This window comes from Physella acuta, unplaced genomic scaffold, assembly GCF_028476545.2.
Source record: "Physella acuta isolate Inbredline_101_S28 unplaced genomic scaffold, ASM2847654v3 ptg000017l, whole genome shotgun sequence".
NCBI classification, from domain to species: domain Eukaryota; kingdom Metazoa; phylum Mollusca; class Gastropoda; family Physidae; genus Physella; species Physella acuta.
Window position 1 is genome coordinate 352,501 of NW_026731537.1, and position 18,645 is coordinate 371,145.

An 18,645-nucleotide genomic window follows, 5' to 3' on the forward strand; every position below is an offset into this window, starting at 1 on the left:
GGTGGTGGTGGTTGTGGTGGTGGACTGTGTGGTGGTGGTGGTGGTGGACTGAGTGGTGGTGGTGGTGGTGGTGGTGGTTGTGGTGGTGGTGGTGGTGGTTGTGGTGGTGGACTGTGTGGTGGTGGTGGTGATGGACTGTGTGGTGGTGGTGGTGGTGGTGGTGGTGGACTGTGTGGTGGTGGTGGTGGTGGGCTGTGTGGTGGTGGTGGTGGTGGACTGTGTGGTGGTGGACTGTGTGGTGGTGGTGATAGTGGTGGTGGTGGTGGACTGTGTGGTGGTGGTGGTGGTGGACTTTGTGGTGGTGGTGGTGGTGGTGGACTGTGTTGTGGTGGTGGTTGTGGTGGTGGCGGTGGTGGTGGACTGTGTGGTGGACTGTGTGGTGGTGGTGGTGGTGGTGGACTGTGTTGTGGTGGTGGTTGTGGTGGTGGTGGTGGACTGTGTGGTGGACTGTGTGGTGGTGGTGGTGGTGGTGGACTGTGTGGTGGTGGTGGTGGTGGACTGTGTGGTGGACTGTGTGGTGGTAGTGGTGGACTGTGTTGTGGTGGTGGTTGTGGTGGTGGTGGTTGTGGTGGTGGTGGTGGTTGTGGTGGTGGTGGTGGTGGTAGTGGTGGTGGTGGTGGTGGTGGTGGTGGTGGACTGTGTGGTGGTGGTGGTGGTGGTGGTTGTGGTGGTGATGGACTGTGTGGTGGTGGTGGTGGTGGACTGTGTGGTGGTGGTGGTGGTGGACTGTGTGGTGGTGGTGGTGGTGGACTGTGTGGTGGTGGTGGTGGTTGTGGTGGTGGTGGTGGTGGTTGTGGTGGTGATGGACTGTGTGGTGGTGGTGGTGGTGGTGGACTGTGTTGTGGTGGTTGTGGTGGTGGTGGTGGTTGTGGTGGTGGTGGTGGTGGTAGTGGTGGTGGTGGTGGTGGACTGTGTGGTGGTGGTGGTGGTGGACTGTGTGGTGGTGGTGGTGGTGGACTGTGTGGTGGTGGTGGTGGTGGACTGTGTGGTGGTGGTGGTGGTGGACTGTGTGGTGGTGGTGGTGGTTGTGGTGGTGGTGGTGGTGGTTGTGGTGGTGATGGACTGTGTGGTGGTGGTGGTGGTGGTGGACTGTGTTGTGGTGGTTGTGGTGGTGGTGGTTGTGGTGGTGGTGGTGGTTGTAGTGGTGGTGGTGGTGGTGGACTGTGTGGTGGTGGTGGTGGTGGACTGCGTGGTGGTGGTGGTGGTTGTGGTGGTGGTGGTGGTGGTGGACTGTGTGGTGGTGGTGGTGGTGGTGGTGGTTGTGGTGGTGGTGGTGGTGGTTGTGGTGGTGATGGACTGTGTGGTGGTGGTGGTGGTGGTGGTGGTGGACTGTGTGGTGGTGGTGGTGGACTGTGTGGTGGTGGTGGTGGACTGTGTTGTGGTGGTGGTTGTGGTGGTGGTGGTGGTTGTGGTGGTGGTGGTGGTGGTGGTAGTGGTGGTGGTGGTGGTGGTGGTGGTAGTGGTGGTGGTGGTGGTGGTGGTGGTAGTGGACTGTGTTGTGGTGGTGGTTGTGGTGGTGGTGGTGGTGGTGGTGGTGGACTGTGTGGTGGTGGTGGACTGTGTGGTGGTGGTGGTGGTGGACTGTGTGGTGGTGGTGGTGGTTGTGGTGGTGGTGGTGGTGGTTGTGGTGGTGATGGACTGTGTGGTTGTGATGGACTTTGTTGTGGTGGTGGTGGTGGACTGTGTGGTGGTGATGGACTGTGTGGTGGTGGTGGTGGACTGTGTGGTGGTGGTGGTGGTTGTGGTGGTGGTGGTGGTGGTTGTGGTGGTGATGGACTGTGTGGTGGTGGTGGACTGTGTTGTGGTGGTGGTGGTGGACTGTGTGGTGGTGGTGGACTGTGTGGTGGTGGTGGTGTTGGTGGTGGTTGTGGTGGTGGACTGTGTGGTGGTTGTGGTGGTGGACTGTGTGGTGGTGGTGGTGGTGGTGGTGGTTGTGGTGGTGGACTGTGTGGTGGTGGTGGTGGTGGACTGTGTGGTGGTGGTGGTGGTGGTTGTGGTGGTGGTGGTGGTGGTTGTGGTGGTGGACTGTGTGGTGGTGGTGGTGATGGACTGTGTGGTGGTGGTGGTGGTGGTGGTGGTGGACTGTGTGGTGGTGGTGGTGGTGGGCTGTGTGGTGGTGGTGGTGGTGGACTGTGTGGTGGTGGTGATAGTGGTGGTGGTGGTGGACTGTGTGGTGGTGGTGGTGGTGGACTTTGTGGTGGTGGTGGTGGTGGTGGACTGTTTGTTGGTGGTGGTTGTGGTGTTGGTGGTGGTGGACTGTGTGATGGTGGTGGTGGTGGACTGTGTGGTGGTGGTGGTGGTGGACTGTGTGGTGGTGGTGATAGTGGTGGTGGTGGTGGACTGTGTGGTGGTGGTGGTGGTGGACTTTGTGGTGGTGGTGGTGGTGGTGGACTGTTTGTTGGTGGTGGTTGTGGTGTTGGTGGTGGTGGACTGTGTGATGGTGGTGGTGGTGGACTGTGTGGTGGTGGTGGTGGTGGTGGACTGTGTGGTGGTGGTGGTAGTGGTGGTGGTGGTGGACTGTGTGGTGGTAGTGGTGGTGGTGGTCAAAAAGGTCTTATCTTCCTCTACCTTTGACCAAACTAGAACTTCTGCTCGTGGCACTGGCAGATATGACATTGTTCTAGAACTCTCCCAAGTCGTGTCCATGGGGACATTGTATCGGTCTGATGGTAAGGATTTGGTAGAGTCGTAGAGCACCCAGAGTTCAAATCTTTAGCGTCTCTTCTTAGACACAAGTAACAAGACACTAGCTCAATGCGTTTAGCCGTACCTATTTTTAACTCTAAATCGACATACATGCATTAGTCAAACACTCACTTCAGACCGGAAGTAGAATTTTCAAAAAAAAAGATCCGCCGCCATTTTTAACTTCAGTTAAAAACTATTTTTCAACCTTTTTTTTTTTGTCGGATAAAGTCGAATCACTTGAAGAAACTCCAGTTAACGATCGCGGGAAGGAGATGAGAAATTTACCTTTAGACTCTTAAAACCTTCCTTCTCTGATCTACCCGGGGAGGGGAAGCGCAGGGAGGGGGTGGAGGGGTGGAGATAGTTAAATGACGTCATGTTTGATTTCACCGAACAGGGTGCTAGAGCACCCAGCAAAATGGCGGTACAGTGCCAGGCTACGGTGGGGGGGGGGGGCACAATGGCGGTGTATACTAGTGTGGCGGGGGGGGGGGTCACACTGGCGGTGTATACTAGTGTGATGATGTTGTAAAGTGGTTTGTGTAGCTATCAGAGATGTTACGTCATCAATGTAGAACTAACGACCACATGTGTCGTTCGCCGTGATGTGTCACCACCACACACATCGTGATGTGTTACCACACACATCCTGATGTGTCACCACCACACACATCGTGATGTTTCACCACCACACACGTCGTGATGTGTTACCACACACATCGTGATGTGTCACCATCACACACATCGTGATGTCTCAACACCACAGACTTCTTGATGTGTCACCATAACACACATTTATAGAATGTGTGAGAGAGAGAGGGGGGGGGGGAGAGAGAGTGTGTGTGTGAGAGAGGGAGAGTGTGTGTGACAGTATGTGTGTGAGAGAGAGAGGGAGAGAGAGTGTGTGTATGAGAAAGGGAGAGTGTGTGTCTGACAGAGTGTGTGTGTGTGACAGAGTGTGTGTGTGTGAGAGAGAGAGGGTGTGAGTGTGCGTGTATGTCAGGTATGGTAGATTGTTGCATAACATAAGCAAACCTTTCTTCCGACCATCACAAAAATGTTGACTCGAGTTTGAGTTTCCATTTATCAGCGAGATATTTCTCTCTTTCAATTCTTAGGTTACCGATTTATGAACAGTTTAATTTCTACACCCCACCCCACACACTCACACACTCTCACACACAAATACATCATTACATACAAATGTCATTTATAGTCATGAAGTCAACAATTATTTCGACTACATTTGTACACAATAATTGTACACAGCTACAGACTGTACACGCCAAATAAAGGGCAGTAACTGGAGCTCCAGAACGTGAAGGAACAAGCTGTGTCATATCACTGGGATATCTTTCAAATTGGAGGAAAACAAATTTCTATGCGCTCGTAGAACCTACTTGCTTCTGGACAATGCCATGTTTGTTTCATGGGTCTGCTGGGGGAGGGGGGGGGGGGGGGTGACGGCTAAGGTAGGGGTTATTATGAGTGGAGGGTGGGGGGGGGGGGCGGGAGGGGGGGGGGGGGGTTAAACAGGTGCGTGTTTACGGTGCCATCGATGAAAATCTGCAAATTGTTGAGGAATCGTTTCTCACCTCAATGTACACACATCTCCACATACACACACACATCTCCACACACACACACACATCTCCATCTCCACACACACAATTGTTGGGGAATCGTTTCTCACCTTAATGTACACACATCTCCACATACACACACACATCTCCACACACACACACACATCTCCATCTCCACACACACAATTGTTGAGGAATCGTTTCTCACCTTAATGTACACACATCTTCGCATACACACACACATCTCCACACACACACACACATCTCCATCTCCACACACACAATTGTTGGGGAATCGTTCCTCACCTTAATGTACACACATCTTCGCACACACACACAATCTCCACACACACACATTTACACACACATCTACATCTCCACACACACACTTGTTGGGGAATCGTTTCTCACCTTAATGTACACACATCTCCACACACACACACACATCTCCACACACACATCTACATCTCCACACACACAATTGTTGGGGAATCGTTTCTCACCTCAATGTACACACATCTCCACATACACACACACATCTCCACACACACACACACATCTCCATCTCCACACACACAATTGTTGAGGAATCGTTTCTCACCTCAATGTACACACATCTCCACATACACACACACATCTCCACACACACACACACATCTCCATCTCCACACACACAATTGTTGGGGAATCGTTTCTCACCTTAATGTACACACATCTTCGCATACACACACACATCTCCACACACACACACACATCTCCATCTCCACACACACAATTGTTGGGGAATCGTTCCTCACCTTAATGTACACACATCTTCGCACACACACACAATCTCCACACACACACATTTACACACACATCTACATCTCCACACACACACTTGTTGGGGAATCGTTTCTCACCTTAATGTACACACATCTTCGCATACACACACACATCTCCACACACACACACACATCTCCATCTCCACACACACAATTGTTGGGGAATCGTTCCTCACCTTAATGTACACACATCTTCGCACACACACACAATCTCCACACACACACATTTACACACACATCTACATCTCCACACACACACTTGTTGGGGAATCGTTTCTCACCTTAATGTACACACATCTCCACACACACACACACATCTCCACACACACATCTACATCTCCACACACACACACATCTCCACACACACAGATCCACACACACAGATCCACACACACACCTCCACAAACACATCTCCACACACACACACACATCTCCCCACACGGCTGTATTTCCACGTCCGTATACAAACATCATTTGAAACTAGAAAGAAATGTCTTATCAAATGTGCTCCGCTCGGCTTTATTATAATGCAGCAGTAATGTACGATAGGGAGGGAGGGGAGGGGAGGGGGAGGGGAACTGGTTTAGGGTTAAATTAGAAGGTCAGCTTGTACTAAGATAGGCGGACATCAATGACGTCATACGGCGTATTACAACTTCCGCTTTTGGTGCTTTACGATAAGAGTCCCAGGTACATACAGGAAGTAGCTAGTGCTAACGTGTATCAGCAGGCACTGACAGGCAGGGACGTGTGCAGGCAGGTACAGGCAGGTACTTGCAGGTACAGGCAGGTACTTGCAGGTACAGGCAGGTACTTGCAGGTACTGGCAGGTACTTGCAGGTACTGGCAGATCTAAGGGCTACAGGCATGTTCTGCTGTAGCGAGAAGTGACGTATGCAGCGCGTTTAATTTTAAATGCAGAATAAAAATGTAATTAACGCTAAGCGGAATAGGGTGCTACATCTCCAAGAAATATTTCTTCAGGTGCTTGAGGGAAGGCAGGATAGACTGGACTTAAAGCTTTAGATGGGACGTCTTTATACAATCTGTGTAGGGTTTGGGTTAGGGTTAGTCATGTGATGTCATGTGATGTCATGAGGTGTCATGGGATGTCATGTGATGTGATGTAATGTCATGTGATGTCATGTGGTGTCATGTGATGTCATGTGATGTCATGTGATGTCATGTGATGTCATGTGGTGTCATGTGATGTCAGGTGGTGTTATATAGTGTTTAGTTGTGTTATGTCGTGTAGGTTTGTACACCGGTCAGGGGTCGAGAAATGTTTGTAAACTTTAGTTTATCTGCCACCGACAAGCAAACACTTGAAACTACCGGATGTGAAAAAATAAAAACTTACGGGCCACGAGAACTGAAAGGGCAGAGATGCCCTAATGTCAGCCATTGATGGCAGTGATGCCCTGGAGTCAGCTAATGGTCCACTCACGACTTGCTCGTGATGCCCCAGGGTGCACTCAGCACGGCGGGGTAGGGGGAGGAGATGGTGGGAGAGACACGCCCGGATTGTCAGTGTGGCTCTAGTGGCCACTGGGTCACCGTGACATGGGCTCTTCTGGTCGCAGGTCATGTTGACCGTACTGGGGGCGGGGCTGTTGACGTGGACGGGGCTGTTGAGGTGGGCGGGGTTGTTGACGTGGGCGGGGTTGTTGACGTGGGCGGGGCTGTTGACGTGGGCGGGGCTGTTGACCTGGGTGGGGCTGTTGACGTGGGCGGTGCTGCTGTTTGACTTGACGCACCAGGTGGGAGTGAGACGTGTCAATATCCTGACCTCAAAAACACCAGAACCCTGGGCCTGAGGAAACAAAAGTTTATCGTCTGGTATTGGCACAACTTTAGTGTCTGGTGTTGGCACAACTTTAGTGTCTGGTGTTGGCACAACTTTAGAGTCTGGTATTGGCACAACTTTAGTGTCTGGTATTGGCACAACTTTAGTGTCTGGTATTGGCACAACTTTAGTGTCTGGTATTGGCACAACTTTAGTGTCTGCTGATAGCACGTGCTAGGTCTACTTGGTTGTCTACTTGGTTGTCTACTTGGTTGTCTACTTGGTTTGTCTACTTGGTTTGTTTACTTGGTGTGTCTACTTGGTTTGTCTACTTGGTCTGTCTACTTGGTTTGTCTACTTGGTTTGTCTACTTGGTTGCCTACTTGGTTGTCTACTTGGTTTGTCTACTTGGTTGTCTACTTGGTTGTCTACTTGGTTGTCTACTTGGTTGTCTACTTGGTTGTCTACTTGGTTTGTCTACTTGGTTGCTAACTTGGTTGTCTACTTGGTTGTCTACTTGGTTGTCTACTTGGTTGTCTACTTGGTTTGTCTACTTGGTCTGTCTACTTGGTTTGTCTACTTGGTTGTCTACTTGGTTGCCTACTTGGTTTGTCTACTTGGTTTGTCTACTTGGTTTGCCTGTCCGTCGCTGCAATAGTTTATTTCTAAACGAATTAATCGTCTCAAACGTAAACAAAATAGACATCATGACGTCGACTTACAACAACAACCAACATTGACGTCTAACTTACAACAACAACCAACATTGACATCTGGCTTACAACAACAACCAACATTGACGTCTGATTTCAACAACCAACATTGACGTCTGACTTACTACAACAACCAACTTTGACGTCTGACTTACAACAACAAGCAACATTGACGTCTGACTTACTACAACAACCAACTTTGACGTCTGACTTACTACAACAACAACAACAAACAGCATTGACGTGTGACTTACAACAACAACAAAGAGTGACGCCTGACTGACAACAACAACAACATTGACGTGTGACGTACAACAACAACCAACAGTGACGTCTGACTTACAACACCAACCAACATTGACGTGTGACTTACAACAACAACAACAACCAACATAGACGTCTGACTTACAACAACAACAACAACTAACATTGACGTCTGATTTCAACAACCAACATTGACATCTGGCTTACAACAACAACCAACATTGACGTGTGACGTACAACAACAACCAACATTGACGTCTGACTTACAACAACAACCAACATTGACGTCTGACTTACAATAACAACAACAACCAACATTGACGTGTGACTTTCAACAACAACCAACATTGACGTGTGACTTTCAACAACAACCAACATTGACGTCTGACTTACAACAACAACAACAACCAACATTGACACTGACTTACAACAATAACCAACATTGACGTGTGACTTACAACAACAACCAACACAGATGTCTGACTTACAACAACAACAACCAACATTGACGTCTGACTTACAACTGGCCAACAAGAAACAAGCGCTGCTAACGTCACGATGGAGAGTGCTGGACTGTGATGGATTCGAACTCGCGGTATAGGCATGGTCTGATCTTTCATCCGCCTTTGTATGCATCGGCCATTCTGCCAGTCACTGGCTTGTCTGCCATCAGGGTGTGACCTAGTTATGTACTAAGTTCACTCAAGGGGGACCTAGTTCTGTACACAGTTCAATCAGGGTGACCTAGTTCTGTACACAGTTCAATCAGGGTGACCTAGTTCTGTACACAGTTCAATCAGGGTGACCTAGTTCTGTACACAGTTCAATCAGGGGTGACCTAGTTCTATACACGGTTTACTCCGTGTGGCCTAGTTCTGTACACAATTCACTCAGTATGTGACCTAGTTATGTACACAATTCACTCAGGGCGACCTAGTTCTGTACACAATTCACTCAGTGTGACCTAGATCTGTACAAAATTCAAAGGTGACCTAGTTCTGTACACAATTCACTCAGTATGTGACCTAGTTATGTACACAATTCACTCAGGGCGACCTAGTTCTGTACACAATTCACTCAGTGTGACCTAGATCTGTACAAAATTCAAAGGTGACCTAGTTCTGTACACAATTCACTCAGTATGTGACCTAGTTCTGTACACAGTTCTCTCAGGGTGACCTAATCCTGTACACAATTCACTGAGGATTGACCTCGGTCTGTACCATAGCTTGAATCACAAGACCCACTCCTTAGAACAGTTCAATGTTTGAGGTCTGGCTACATTTCCGGTGCCGTCCTGAAAGTAGAAGTGGCTAAACTGACAAGTCAACACAAAGTAGAAGTGGCTGAACTGTCAACACAAAGTAGAAGTGGCTGAACTGTCAACACAAAGTAGAAGTGGCTGAACTGACAAGTCGAACACAAAGTAGAAGTGGCTGAACTGACAAGTCAACACAAAAGTCATTTCGTCTGGATCAAAGACCCTCAACTAGAAAACTTCAAGCGATCAACTAAAGAAACAGAACAAAACTAGGATCAAAGTTCAATACAGGATCGAAGTTCAATATTTGGTTCGGATCATAAAGGAGAAAAATGTATCCAGCTGAAATTGGGAGATGATCAAATTTGTGCAACATATAAGAGAGTATACTCCACGACAGTTCTGCACATGTGTGCACCACACACTAATTATATAATCGGTTTCAATTGTAGCGCTAAACTAACAAAACTAGCAATATAATCCGCTGAAATTGTGCAGCAAATCTATAAATATAATCAAAACATTTGTGTAGCAAAACTAGCAATATAATCCACTGAAATTGTGTAGCAAATCTAGAAATATAATCCGCTGAAACTGTGTAGCAAAACTAGCAATATAATCAGCTTTTTAATCATCTGAATTTGGGAAGTGGCGAAACCAAATGAAGGCACAAATCTGCTAGCCGTAATACTTACAGCTCTCCACAGCTGGCAGACGTTAGATTTACAGCTGGCAGCCGTTAGATTTACAGCTGTTGGCTGATGTACTTACAGTTCTCTAAACAATCCCTATATTATCCTGAGCTCTAGTCGCAGGCTAGGTAACCATTAGCGTGGTGTAGGTAAATAGTTTGTGTGATCAGCCGGTCCTCTAGATTGCGAGTTAACCCCCTTAGGTAGGGCTTGAACTCACCCCCTTGGTGGCAGTCAACTGACCTTATACACGCGCACAGGGGGGACTACATCTCTCAGATATGGTGTGACGTCACAGGCGTAACCGTAGACTCTACAGGGGGGGGGGGAAAGGTCCGGCCAGTCTGGTGGTTCCATGGACAAACAGGGGGGGCGGGGGGAGTACGGACACCGCCCCTGGGTTAGTAGCACCGCCGCAGGAACAAGGGGCGCCGTTGTGTGGTGCCCCGAGAGATGGGGGGGGGGGGCGCTGAACGGTCTTTGATACAGTCGAGGGAATGTTCCAGACCTGGGCGTTGAGAGGCTCTGGGCCAGGGGCGGTAAGCGATAGCGCTTAGTTCAAGGGCGGTAATGACGTTTATCTTTCCTCAGATGTAGCCGAATATCTTTGAACCTAAGGGTGGTCGAACCTGGTATACTTGGTTACATTCGGCCAAACAAGAAATGTAAAAGTTACATTCGGCCAAACAAGAAATGTAAAAGTTACATTCGGCCAAACAAGAAATGTAAAAGTTACATTCGGCCAAACAAGAAATGTAAAAGTTACATTCGGCCAAACAAGAAATATTAAAAGTTACATTCGGCCAAACAAGAAATGTAAAACCAGTTGAGAAAAAACTAAAACGAAATGTATCCAAGTTTGTACGATTGCCATATGTTGGAGAATATAGGTGTGCGTCTGTCTTCTAGTGCCAACATTAGTCCAATCAAGGGAAATAATTCTACAATTTCAAAAGTCCACTGAATGTGAAATGTTTGGATTTTGTGGGAAAAGTTTGGAGTCAAAACGTAAAAACAAAATTATGTTTATTAATTAGCAGTAAAAAAAATGATAACATTTTTAAACCAGACAAAAGAGCATCATAATCAGACAACTGGCCATCATAATCAGACAACACCTGCCATAGTTTTTTGCTTACAATTACCGCGTAGATTTTGTTTACAATAGCTGAGAGGGGGGCGGGCTGATTCTATCTTAGAATATCATTAAAATAACAGTGTCAAATTTAAAAAAAAAAATCAACGTTCAGTGCTTCATCCCACACTTCATTCCACACTTCATCACACACTTCATCACACACTTCATCACACACTTCATCACACACTTCATTCCACACTTCATTCCACACTTCATCACACACTTCATTCCACACTTCATCACGCACTTCATTCCACACTTCATCACACACTTCATCACACACTTCATCACACACTTCATCACACACTTCATCACACACTTCATCACACACTTCATCACACACTTCATTCCACACTTCATCACACACTTCATCACACACTTCATTCCACACTTCATCACACACTTCATTCCACACTTCATCACACACTTCATTCCACACTTCATCACACACTTCATCACACACTTCATTCCACACTTCATCACACACTTCATCACACACTTCATCACACACTTCATTCCACACTTCATCACACACTTCATCCCACATTAATATTTGGCGCTAAAGCTGTTGAGATCAACATTTAGCGTGCCGCTAAAGCTGTTGCGATCAACATTTAGCGTGACGCTAAAGCTGTTGCGATCAACATTTAGCGTGACGCTAAAGCTGTTGAGATCAACATTTAGCGTGACGCTAATGTTGTTGCGATCAACATTTAGCGTGACGCTAAAGCTGTTGATATCAACATTTAGCGTGACGCTAAAGCTGTTGCGATCAACACCCCGCAGGGACGCTACGGATTCTGGGATTAAAGCAAGATTTGTTGTTGTTATGACGTCATCAGACTAGACGGTAAAAATTTGGCCTTTCATAGAGTAGATATAGAGTAGAGGTGGGGGGGGGGCTGATATAGTAAATAAACAAGGTACGCATGTTTGTCTTTAGTTCAGACAAAGTGAGATTAGATCCGGTGCTAGGGATCTTACGTTTGTTCGTCTGGTGTGTGGGGAGAGGCCACAGATTATGCTGGTGTGTGGGGAGAGGCCACAGATTAGGTTGGTGTGTGGGGAGAGGCCACAGATTATGCTGGTGTGTGGTGTGTGGGGAGAGGCCACAGATTAGGTTGGTGTGTGGGGAGAGGCCACAGATTAGGTTGGTGTGTGGGGAGAGGCCACAGATTATGCTGGTGTGTGGTGTGTGGGGAGAGGCCACAGATTAGGTTGGTGTGTGGGGAGAGGCCACAGATTAGGTTGGTGTGTGGGGAGAGGCCACAGATTATGCTGGTGTGTGGTGTGTGGGGAGAGGCCACAGATTAGGTTGGTGTGTGGGGAGAGGCCACAGATTATGCTGGTGTGTGGGGAGAGGCCACAGATTATGCTGGTGTGTGGGGAGAGGCCACAGATTATGCTGGTGTGTGGGGAGAGGCCACAGATTATGCTGGTGTGTGGTGTGTGGGGAGAGGCCACAGATTAGGTTGGTGTGTGGGGAGAGGCCACAGATTATAATGTAGACGGGCTGGCCATATGTTTAGATTTATATATAATATATGCGTATGTCATTTGTTTATACAATTAAACACTGGGTTGGTTTACTCGCGTTTTTGTTTGTGCGAGAGTGTGTGCGTGTGTGTGTGCGAGTGTGTGTGTGCCAGTGTGTAATTGCACGCGCGAGTGTGTGTGTGTGTGTGTGTGTGGGTGTGTGTGTGGGGGGGGGGTGTTCATACAGTATTGGTTTATATCTATGGCGCGTATTTGTATGTGTGTATTCAAGAATTAAAAAAGCTCCAACTCTAAAGGTCTACACTTTTTTGTGGGAATTTTTTCCTGCAAAAGCCAGCTTTAGCAAGCTAGCTCAGACTTCCGGTCTAATGTTTGCCGCGGGAGGGTAGGGCGAAGCTTATTTGTAGCAAAAAAATCTTTGAAATTGTGTTGCATCATTGAAGAAGCTGTGCTCGATGAACCAGCCCGACCGTCGGGCTAACGAAATCTAAAAACCTGGGTCCGCAAGGATTAGCTTCATCACGGAATCAAAACATTGACATCTGCTGCCGGGGTTGTTGACATCTGCTGCCGGGGTTATTGACATCTGCTGCCGGGGTTGTTAATCCTGGCCATTGACCCCTGGCTTTTAAATGACTTAATTAATTCTTCCCATCGTAGTCCCGATATAATTCGTTTTCCAATCAAGTAGACTTAAATCTAATAATTTCAATGTTTCTAAATTAGCGTAAAGCCATACAGATGTATTCTATATAATAGTTTCGCTGTCTGTCTATCTATCTATCTATCTGACAAGAACGCTGTAGAGAAAACACAAGCAAAATAAAAACATGCACAGTAATTCGAAAAACGAAGTATGACGCGGTCACATTTAGCATAGAGTAGAAAATAATCTCCAGTCGGAGAGTGCACACAGTAATATGACGTAATTGATTTTCGAGTAAACATTGAATAAAAATGAAATTTTGTCTAATCTAAATGGTTTGCGTGAAGAGTTTCTTACAAACAATTCTTCGGGTAGGGGCGAAGCCCCACCCCCCGCGTAAGAACGTCTGAGCCCCCACCCCTCCCCAACTCAAAAGAAATTTCTTCATCGATACTCTATAATAAAATTACCGCCTAATTAATGTGTCTAATCTAAAAAGTGGTTTTCTCGCAATTTCTTTAATGCAATTCTTCGGGTAGTGGCTAAGCGCGACACCAGTGTTTCTTTCAGACTTTTTCCTCCCCGGAGAGGGGTGGGGGTACTTGAAATTTTCGGGGGCGGGGGTAGAATTTTCGGGGATGGGGCGGACACTGGAGAAAGTATATAATTATATTTCGTTGAATGGGACGGTAGACATGTTTTTTGGGGGGTGGAGGTGGGGGGTGGGGTGGATGTGTGGGTGGTGTGGGTGGGGGGTGGGGGTGGTGTGTGGGGGGGGGGGGTGGGGTGGTTTTAGTTTAGAGAAAAGAGACAGCACTATCAACCTAGCGCCCGGTGTATCCTTCCTCAACGGGCCATTTTTCTCGTGTATATATGTTAGTCTAATTTTCTTTTATTATTATTTTTTTTTGTCTGTCGATGTCTAATCCAAGGTTGATTAATGGAAATCTGACATGATCATCAATTAGCGGGAGGCTTTAGAAGTCTAGTCTGTCGTGTATGCTGTGGTCTATAGCACGTTTAGACCTCTAGTCTGTCGTGTATGCTGTGGCCTATAGCACGTTTAGACCTCTAGTCTGTCGTGTATGCTGTGGTCTATAGCACGTTTAGACCTCTAGTCTGTCGTGTATGCTGTGGTCTATAGCACGTTTAGACCTCTAGTCTGTCGTGTATGCTGTGGTCTATAGCACGTTTAGACCTCTGTCGTGTATGCTGTGGCCTATAGCACGTTTAGACCTCTAGTCTGTCGTGTATGCTGTGGTCTATAGCAAGTTTAGACCTCTAGTCTGTCGTGTATGCTGTGGTCTATAGCACGTTTAGACCTCTGTCGTGTATGCTGTGGTCTATAGCACGTTTAGACCTCTAGTCTGTCGTGTATGCTGTGGTCTATAGCACGTTTAGACCTCTAGTCTGTCGTGTATGCTGTGGTCTATAGCACGTTTAGACCTCTGTCGTGTATGCTGTGGTCTATAGCACGTTTAGACCTCTGTCGTGTATGCTGTGGTCTATAGCACGTTTAGACCTCTAGTCTGTCGTGTATGCTGTGGTCTATAGCACGTTTAGACCTCTGTCGTGTATGCTGTGGTCTATAGCACGTTTAGACCTCTAGTCTGTCGTGTATGCTGTGGTCTATAGCACGTTTAGACCTCTGTCGTGTATACTGTGGTCTATAGCACGTTTAGACCTCTGTCGTGTATGTTGTGGCCTATAGCACGTTTAGACCTCTAGTCTGTCGTGTATGCTGTGGTCTATAGCAAGTTTAGACCTCTAGTCTGTCGTGTATGCTGTGGTCTATAGCACGTTTAGACCTCTGTCGTGTATGCTGTGGTCTATAGCACGTTTAGACCTCTAGTCTGTCGTGTATGCTGTGGTCTATAGCACGTTTAGACCTCTGTCGTGTATGCTGTGGTCTATAGCACGTTTAGACCTCTGTCGTGTATGCTGTGGTCTATAGCACGTTTAGACCTCTAGTCTGTCGTGTATGCTGTGGTCTATAGCACGTTTAGACCTCTGTCGTGTATGCTGTGGTCTATAGCACGTTTAGACCTCTGTCGTGTATGCTGTGGTCTATAGCACGTTTAGACCTCTGTCGTGTATGCTGTGGTCTATAGCAAGTTTAGACCACTGTCGTGTATGCTGTGGTCTATAGCACGTTTAGACCTCTAGTCTGTCGTGTATGCTGTGGTCTATAGCACGTTTAGACCTCTAGTGTTGTGGTCTATAGCACGTTTAGACCTCTGTCGTGTATGCTGTGGTCTATAGCACGTTTAGACCTCTAGTGCTGTGTTCTATAGCACGTTTAGACCTCTGTCGTGTATGCTGTGGTCTATAGCACGTTTAGACCTCTGTCGTGTATGCTGTGGTCTATAGCACGTTCAGACCTCTGTCGTGTATGCTGTGGTCTATAGCACGTTTAGACCTCTAGTCTGTCGTGTATGCTGTGGTCTATAGCACGTTTAGACCTCTGTCGTGTATGCTGTGGTCTATAGCACGTTTAGACCTTTGTCGTGTATGCTGTGGTCTATAGCACGTTTAGACCTCTCGTCTGTCGTGTATGCTGTGGTCTATAGCACGTTCAGACCTCTGTCGTGTATGCTGTGGTCTATAGCACGTTTTGACCTCTAGTATGTCGTGTATGTTGTGGTCTATAGCACGTTTAGACCTCTAGTCTGTCGTGTATGCTGTGGTCTATAGCACGTTTAGAACTCTGTCGTGTATGCTGTGGTCTATAGCACGTTTAGACCTCTAGTCTGTCGTGTATGCTGTATTCTATAGCACGTTTAGACCTCTAGTCTGTCGTGTATGCTGTGGTCTATAGCACGTTTAGACCTCTAGTCTGTCGTGTATGCTGTGGTCTATAGCACGTTTAGACCTCTAGTATGTCGTGTATGCTGTGGTCTATAGCACGTTTAGACCTCTAGTCTGTCGTGTATGCTGTGGTCTATAGCACGTTTAGACCTCTAGTATGTCGTGTATGCTGTGGTCTATAGCACGTTTAGACCTCTCGTCTGTCGTGTATGCTGTGGTCTATAGCACGTTTAGACCTCTGTCGTGTATGCTGTGGTCTATAGCACGTTTAGACCTCTGTCGTGTATGCTGTGGTCTATAGCACGTTTAGACCTCTGTCGTGTATGTTGTGGTCTATAGCACGTTTAGACCTCTAGTCTGTCGTGTATGCTGTGGTCTATAGCACGTTTAGACCTCTGTCGTGTATGCTGTGGTCTATAGCACGTTTAGACCTCTGTCGTGTATGCTGTGGTCTATAGCACGTTTAGACCTCTGTCGTGTATGCTGTGGTCTATAGCACGTTTTGACCTCTGTCGTGTATGCTGTGGTCTATAGCACGTTTAGACCTCTGTCGTGTATGCTGTGGTCTATAGCACGTTTAGACCTCTGTCGTGTATGCTGTGGTCTATAGCAAGTTTAGACCTCTAGTCTGTCGTGTATGCTGTGGTCTATAGCACGTTTAGACCTCTGTCGTGTATGCTGTGGTCTATAGCACGTTTAGACCTCTGTCGTGTATGCTGTGGTCTATAGCACGTTTAGACCTCTGTCGTGTATGCTGTGGTCTATAGCACGTTTAGACCTCTGTCGTGTATGCTGTGGTCTATAGCACGTTTAGACCTCTGTCGTGTATGCTGTGGTCTATAGCACGTTTAGACCTCTAGTCTGTCGTGTATGCTGTGGTCTATAGCACGTTTAGACCTCTAGTCTGTCGTGTATGCTGTGGTCTATAGCACGTTTAGACCTCTAGTCTGTCGTGTATGCTGTGGTCTATAGCACGTTTAGACCTCTGTCGTGTATGCTGTGGTCTATAGCACGTTTAGACCTCTGTCGTGTATGCTGTGGTCTATAGCACGTTTAGACCTCTAGTCTGTCGTGTATGCTGTGGTCTATAGCACGTTTAGACCTCTAGTCTGTCGTGTATGCTGTGGTCTATAGCACGTTTAGACCTCTGTCGTGTATGCTGTGGTCTATAGCACGTTTAGACCTCTGTCGTGTATGCTGTGATCTATAGCACGTTTAGACCTCTGTCGTGTATGCTGTGGTCTATAGCACGTTTAGACCTCTGTCGTGTATGCTGTGGTCTATAGCACGTTTAGACCTCTGTCGTGTATGCTGTGGTCTATAGCACGTTTAGACCTCTGTCGTGTATGCTGTGGTCTATAGCACGTTTAGACCTCTGTCGTGTATGCTGTGGTCTATAGCACGTTTAGACCTCTAGTCTGTCGTGTATGCTGTGGTCTATAGCACGTTTAGACCTCTGTCGTGTATGCTGTGGTCTATAGCACGTTTAGACCTCTGTCGTGTATGCTGTGGTCTATAGCACGTTTAGACCTCTGTCGTGTATGCTGTGGTCTATAGCACGTTTAGACCTCTAGTGCTGTGGTCTATAGCACCTTTAGACCTCTAGTCTGTCGTGTATGCTGTGGTCTATAGCACGTTTAGACCTCTGTCGTGTATGCTGTGGTCTATAGCAAGTTTAGACCTCTGTCGTGTATGCTGTGGTCTATAGCACGTTTAGACCTCTGTCGTGTATGCTGTGGTCTATAGCACGTTTAGACCTCTAGTCTGTCGTGTATGCTGTGGTCTATAGCACGTTTAGACCTCTGTCGTGTATGCTGTGGTCTATAGCACGTTTAGACCTCTGGTGGCTACTTGCCTCGTCTAGAGAAACTAGAGGCGGCTGGGCATTGGCTGACCACACCAACCCTTCATGGGCCGAGGTAAAAATCATAAACTCTACTTCATCTGCCCTATTGATCGTTCGATCTGAAAGGGGAACCTGACTTCACTTACATAGCATGTCATATCAGATGTCATATCAGATGTCAGTACTACTGTCAGTACGAGGTCTTGAAATCATGTCAAAATCAACTCACCTGACATGAGGGTAATCCGATAGCGACGGGTCCGGCTAGCGGCAGACGGTAGACGTCCGTAGAGCGGCGGGTCCGGCTAGCGGCGGGCGTCAAACGTAAGCCCCTACCTGTAGCTTCTATGAGAACTGTCTGCTAGATCAGTGAGCCCAACTGACGGCTGAGTGAGGGGGTGAGTAAGGGGGGGGGGGGGTGAGTGGGGGGGGGTCTGCGCAACTTGTCTGAGGGACTGCTCGCTGTGACGTCACACTGCATGGGCGGGGTAAAGGGGGGTTTCTCGGACGGTGTTTGGGGTGGGGGAAGTAATTTTAATAAGGAGAAGAGGTGATTTAAAAGATCGGGTAGTGGTTGTTTAAAGGATGGAACAGGGGCATGTTAGGACGGGTAGGAGTGGGCGGTGCCAGAGATGGATGAATACAGGCTGAAGGGAGAGGAAACAAAGATGTTTATCTTCTAGACACTGCACTGGTGATGTCTTAATGAAAGTTAAAGGCTACTGGACTAAGTTAACTGATGTGATGACCTGACTGTCCTGACCTACTGATGTGATGACCTTACTGTCCTGACCTAACCGTCATGACCTACTGATGTGATGATCCCACTCTCCTGACCTACTGATGTGATGACCTCACTGTCCTGACCTACTGATGTGGTGACCTCACTGTACTGGCCT

General features: G+C 47.6%; 1 protein-coding gene and 1 long non-coding RNA gene across 2 annotated transcripts in view; both read right to left on the bottom strand.

Annotated features, from left to right (window-relative positions):
- Positions 1-6,721, bottom strand: part of LOC131937076 (protein jagged-1b) — a 30,967-nt gene extending 24,246 nt beyond the window's left edge. Inside the window, exon 1 of the mRNA XM_059294272.1 lies at positions 6,456-6,721. Within this exon, the coding sequence (XP_059150255.1) occupies positions 6,456-6,683 (228 nt within the window). The 5' untranslated portion in view covers positions 6,684-6,721. The remainder of the gene's footprint in view (positions 1-6,455) is intronic.
- A 53-nt stretch (positions 6,722-6,774) lies between these two features.
- On the bottom strand, positions 6,775-18,089 carry LOC131937125 (uncharacterized). Its single transcript, XR_009386164.1, has 3 exons — positions 17,976-18,089; positions 8,380-9,155; positions 6,775-6,908 (listed from the first exon to the last, which is right to left on the bottom strand). It is a non-coding gene; the product is annotated as an uncharacterized LOC131937125 (long non-coding RNA).
- Between the last annotated feature and the right edge of the window lie 556 nt (positions 18,090-18,645).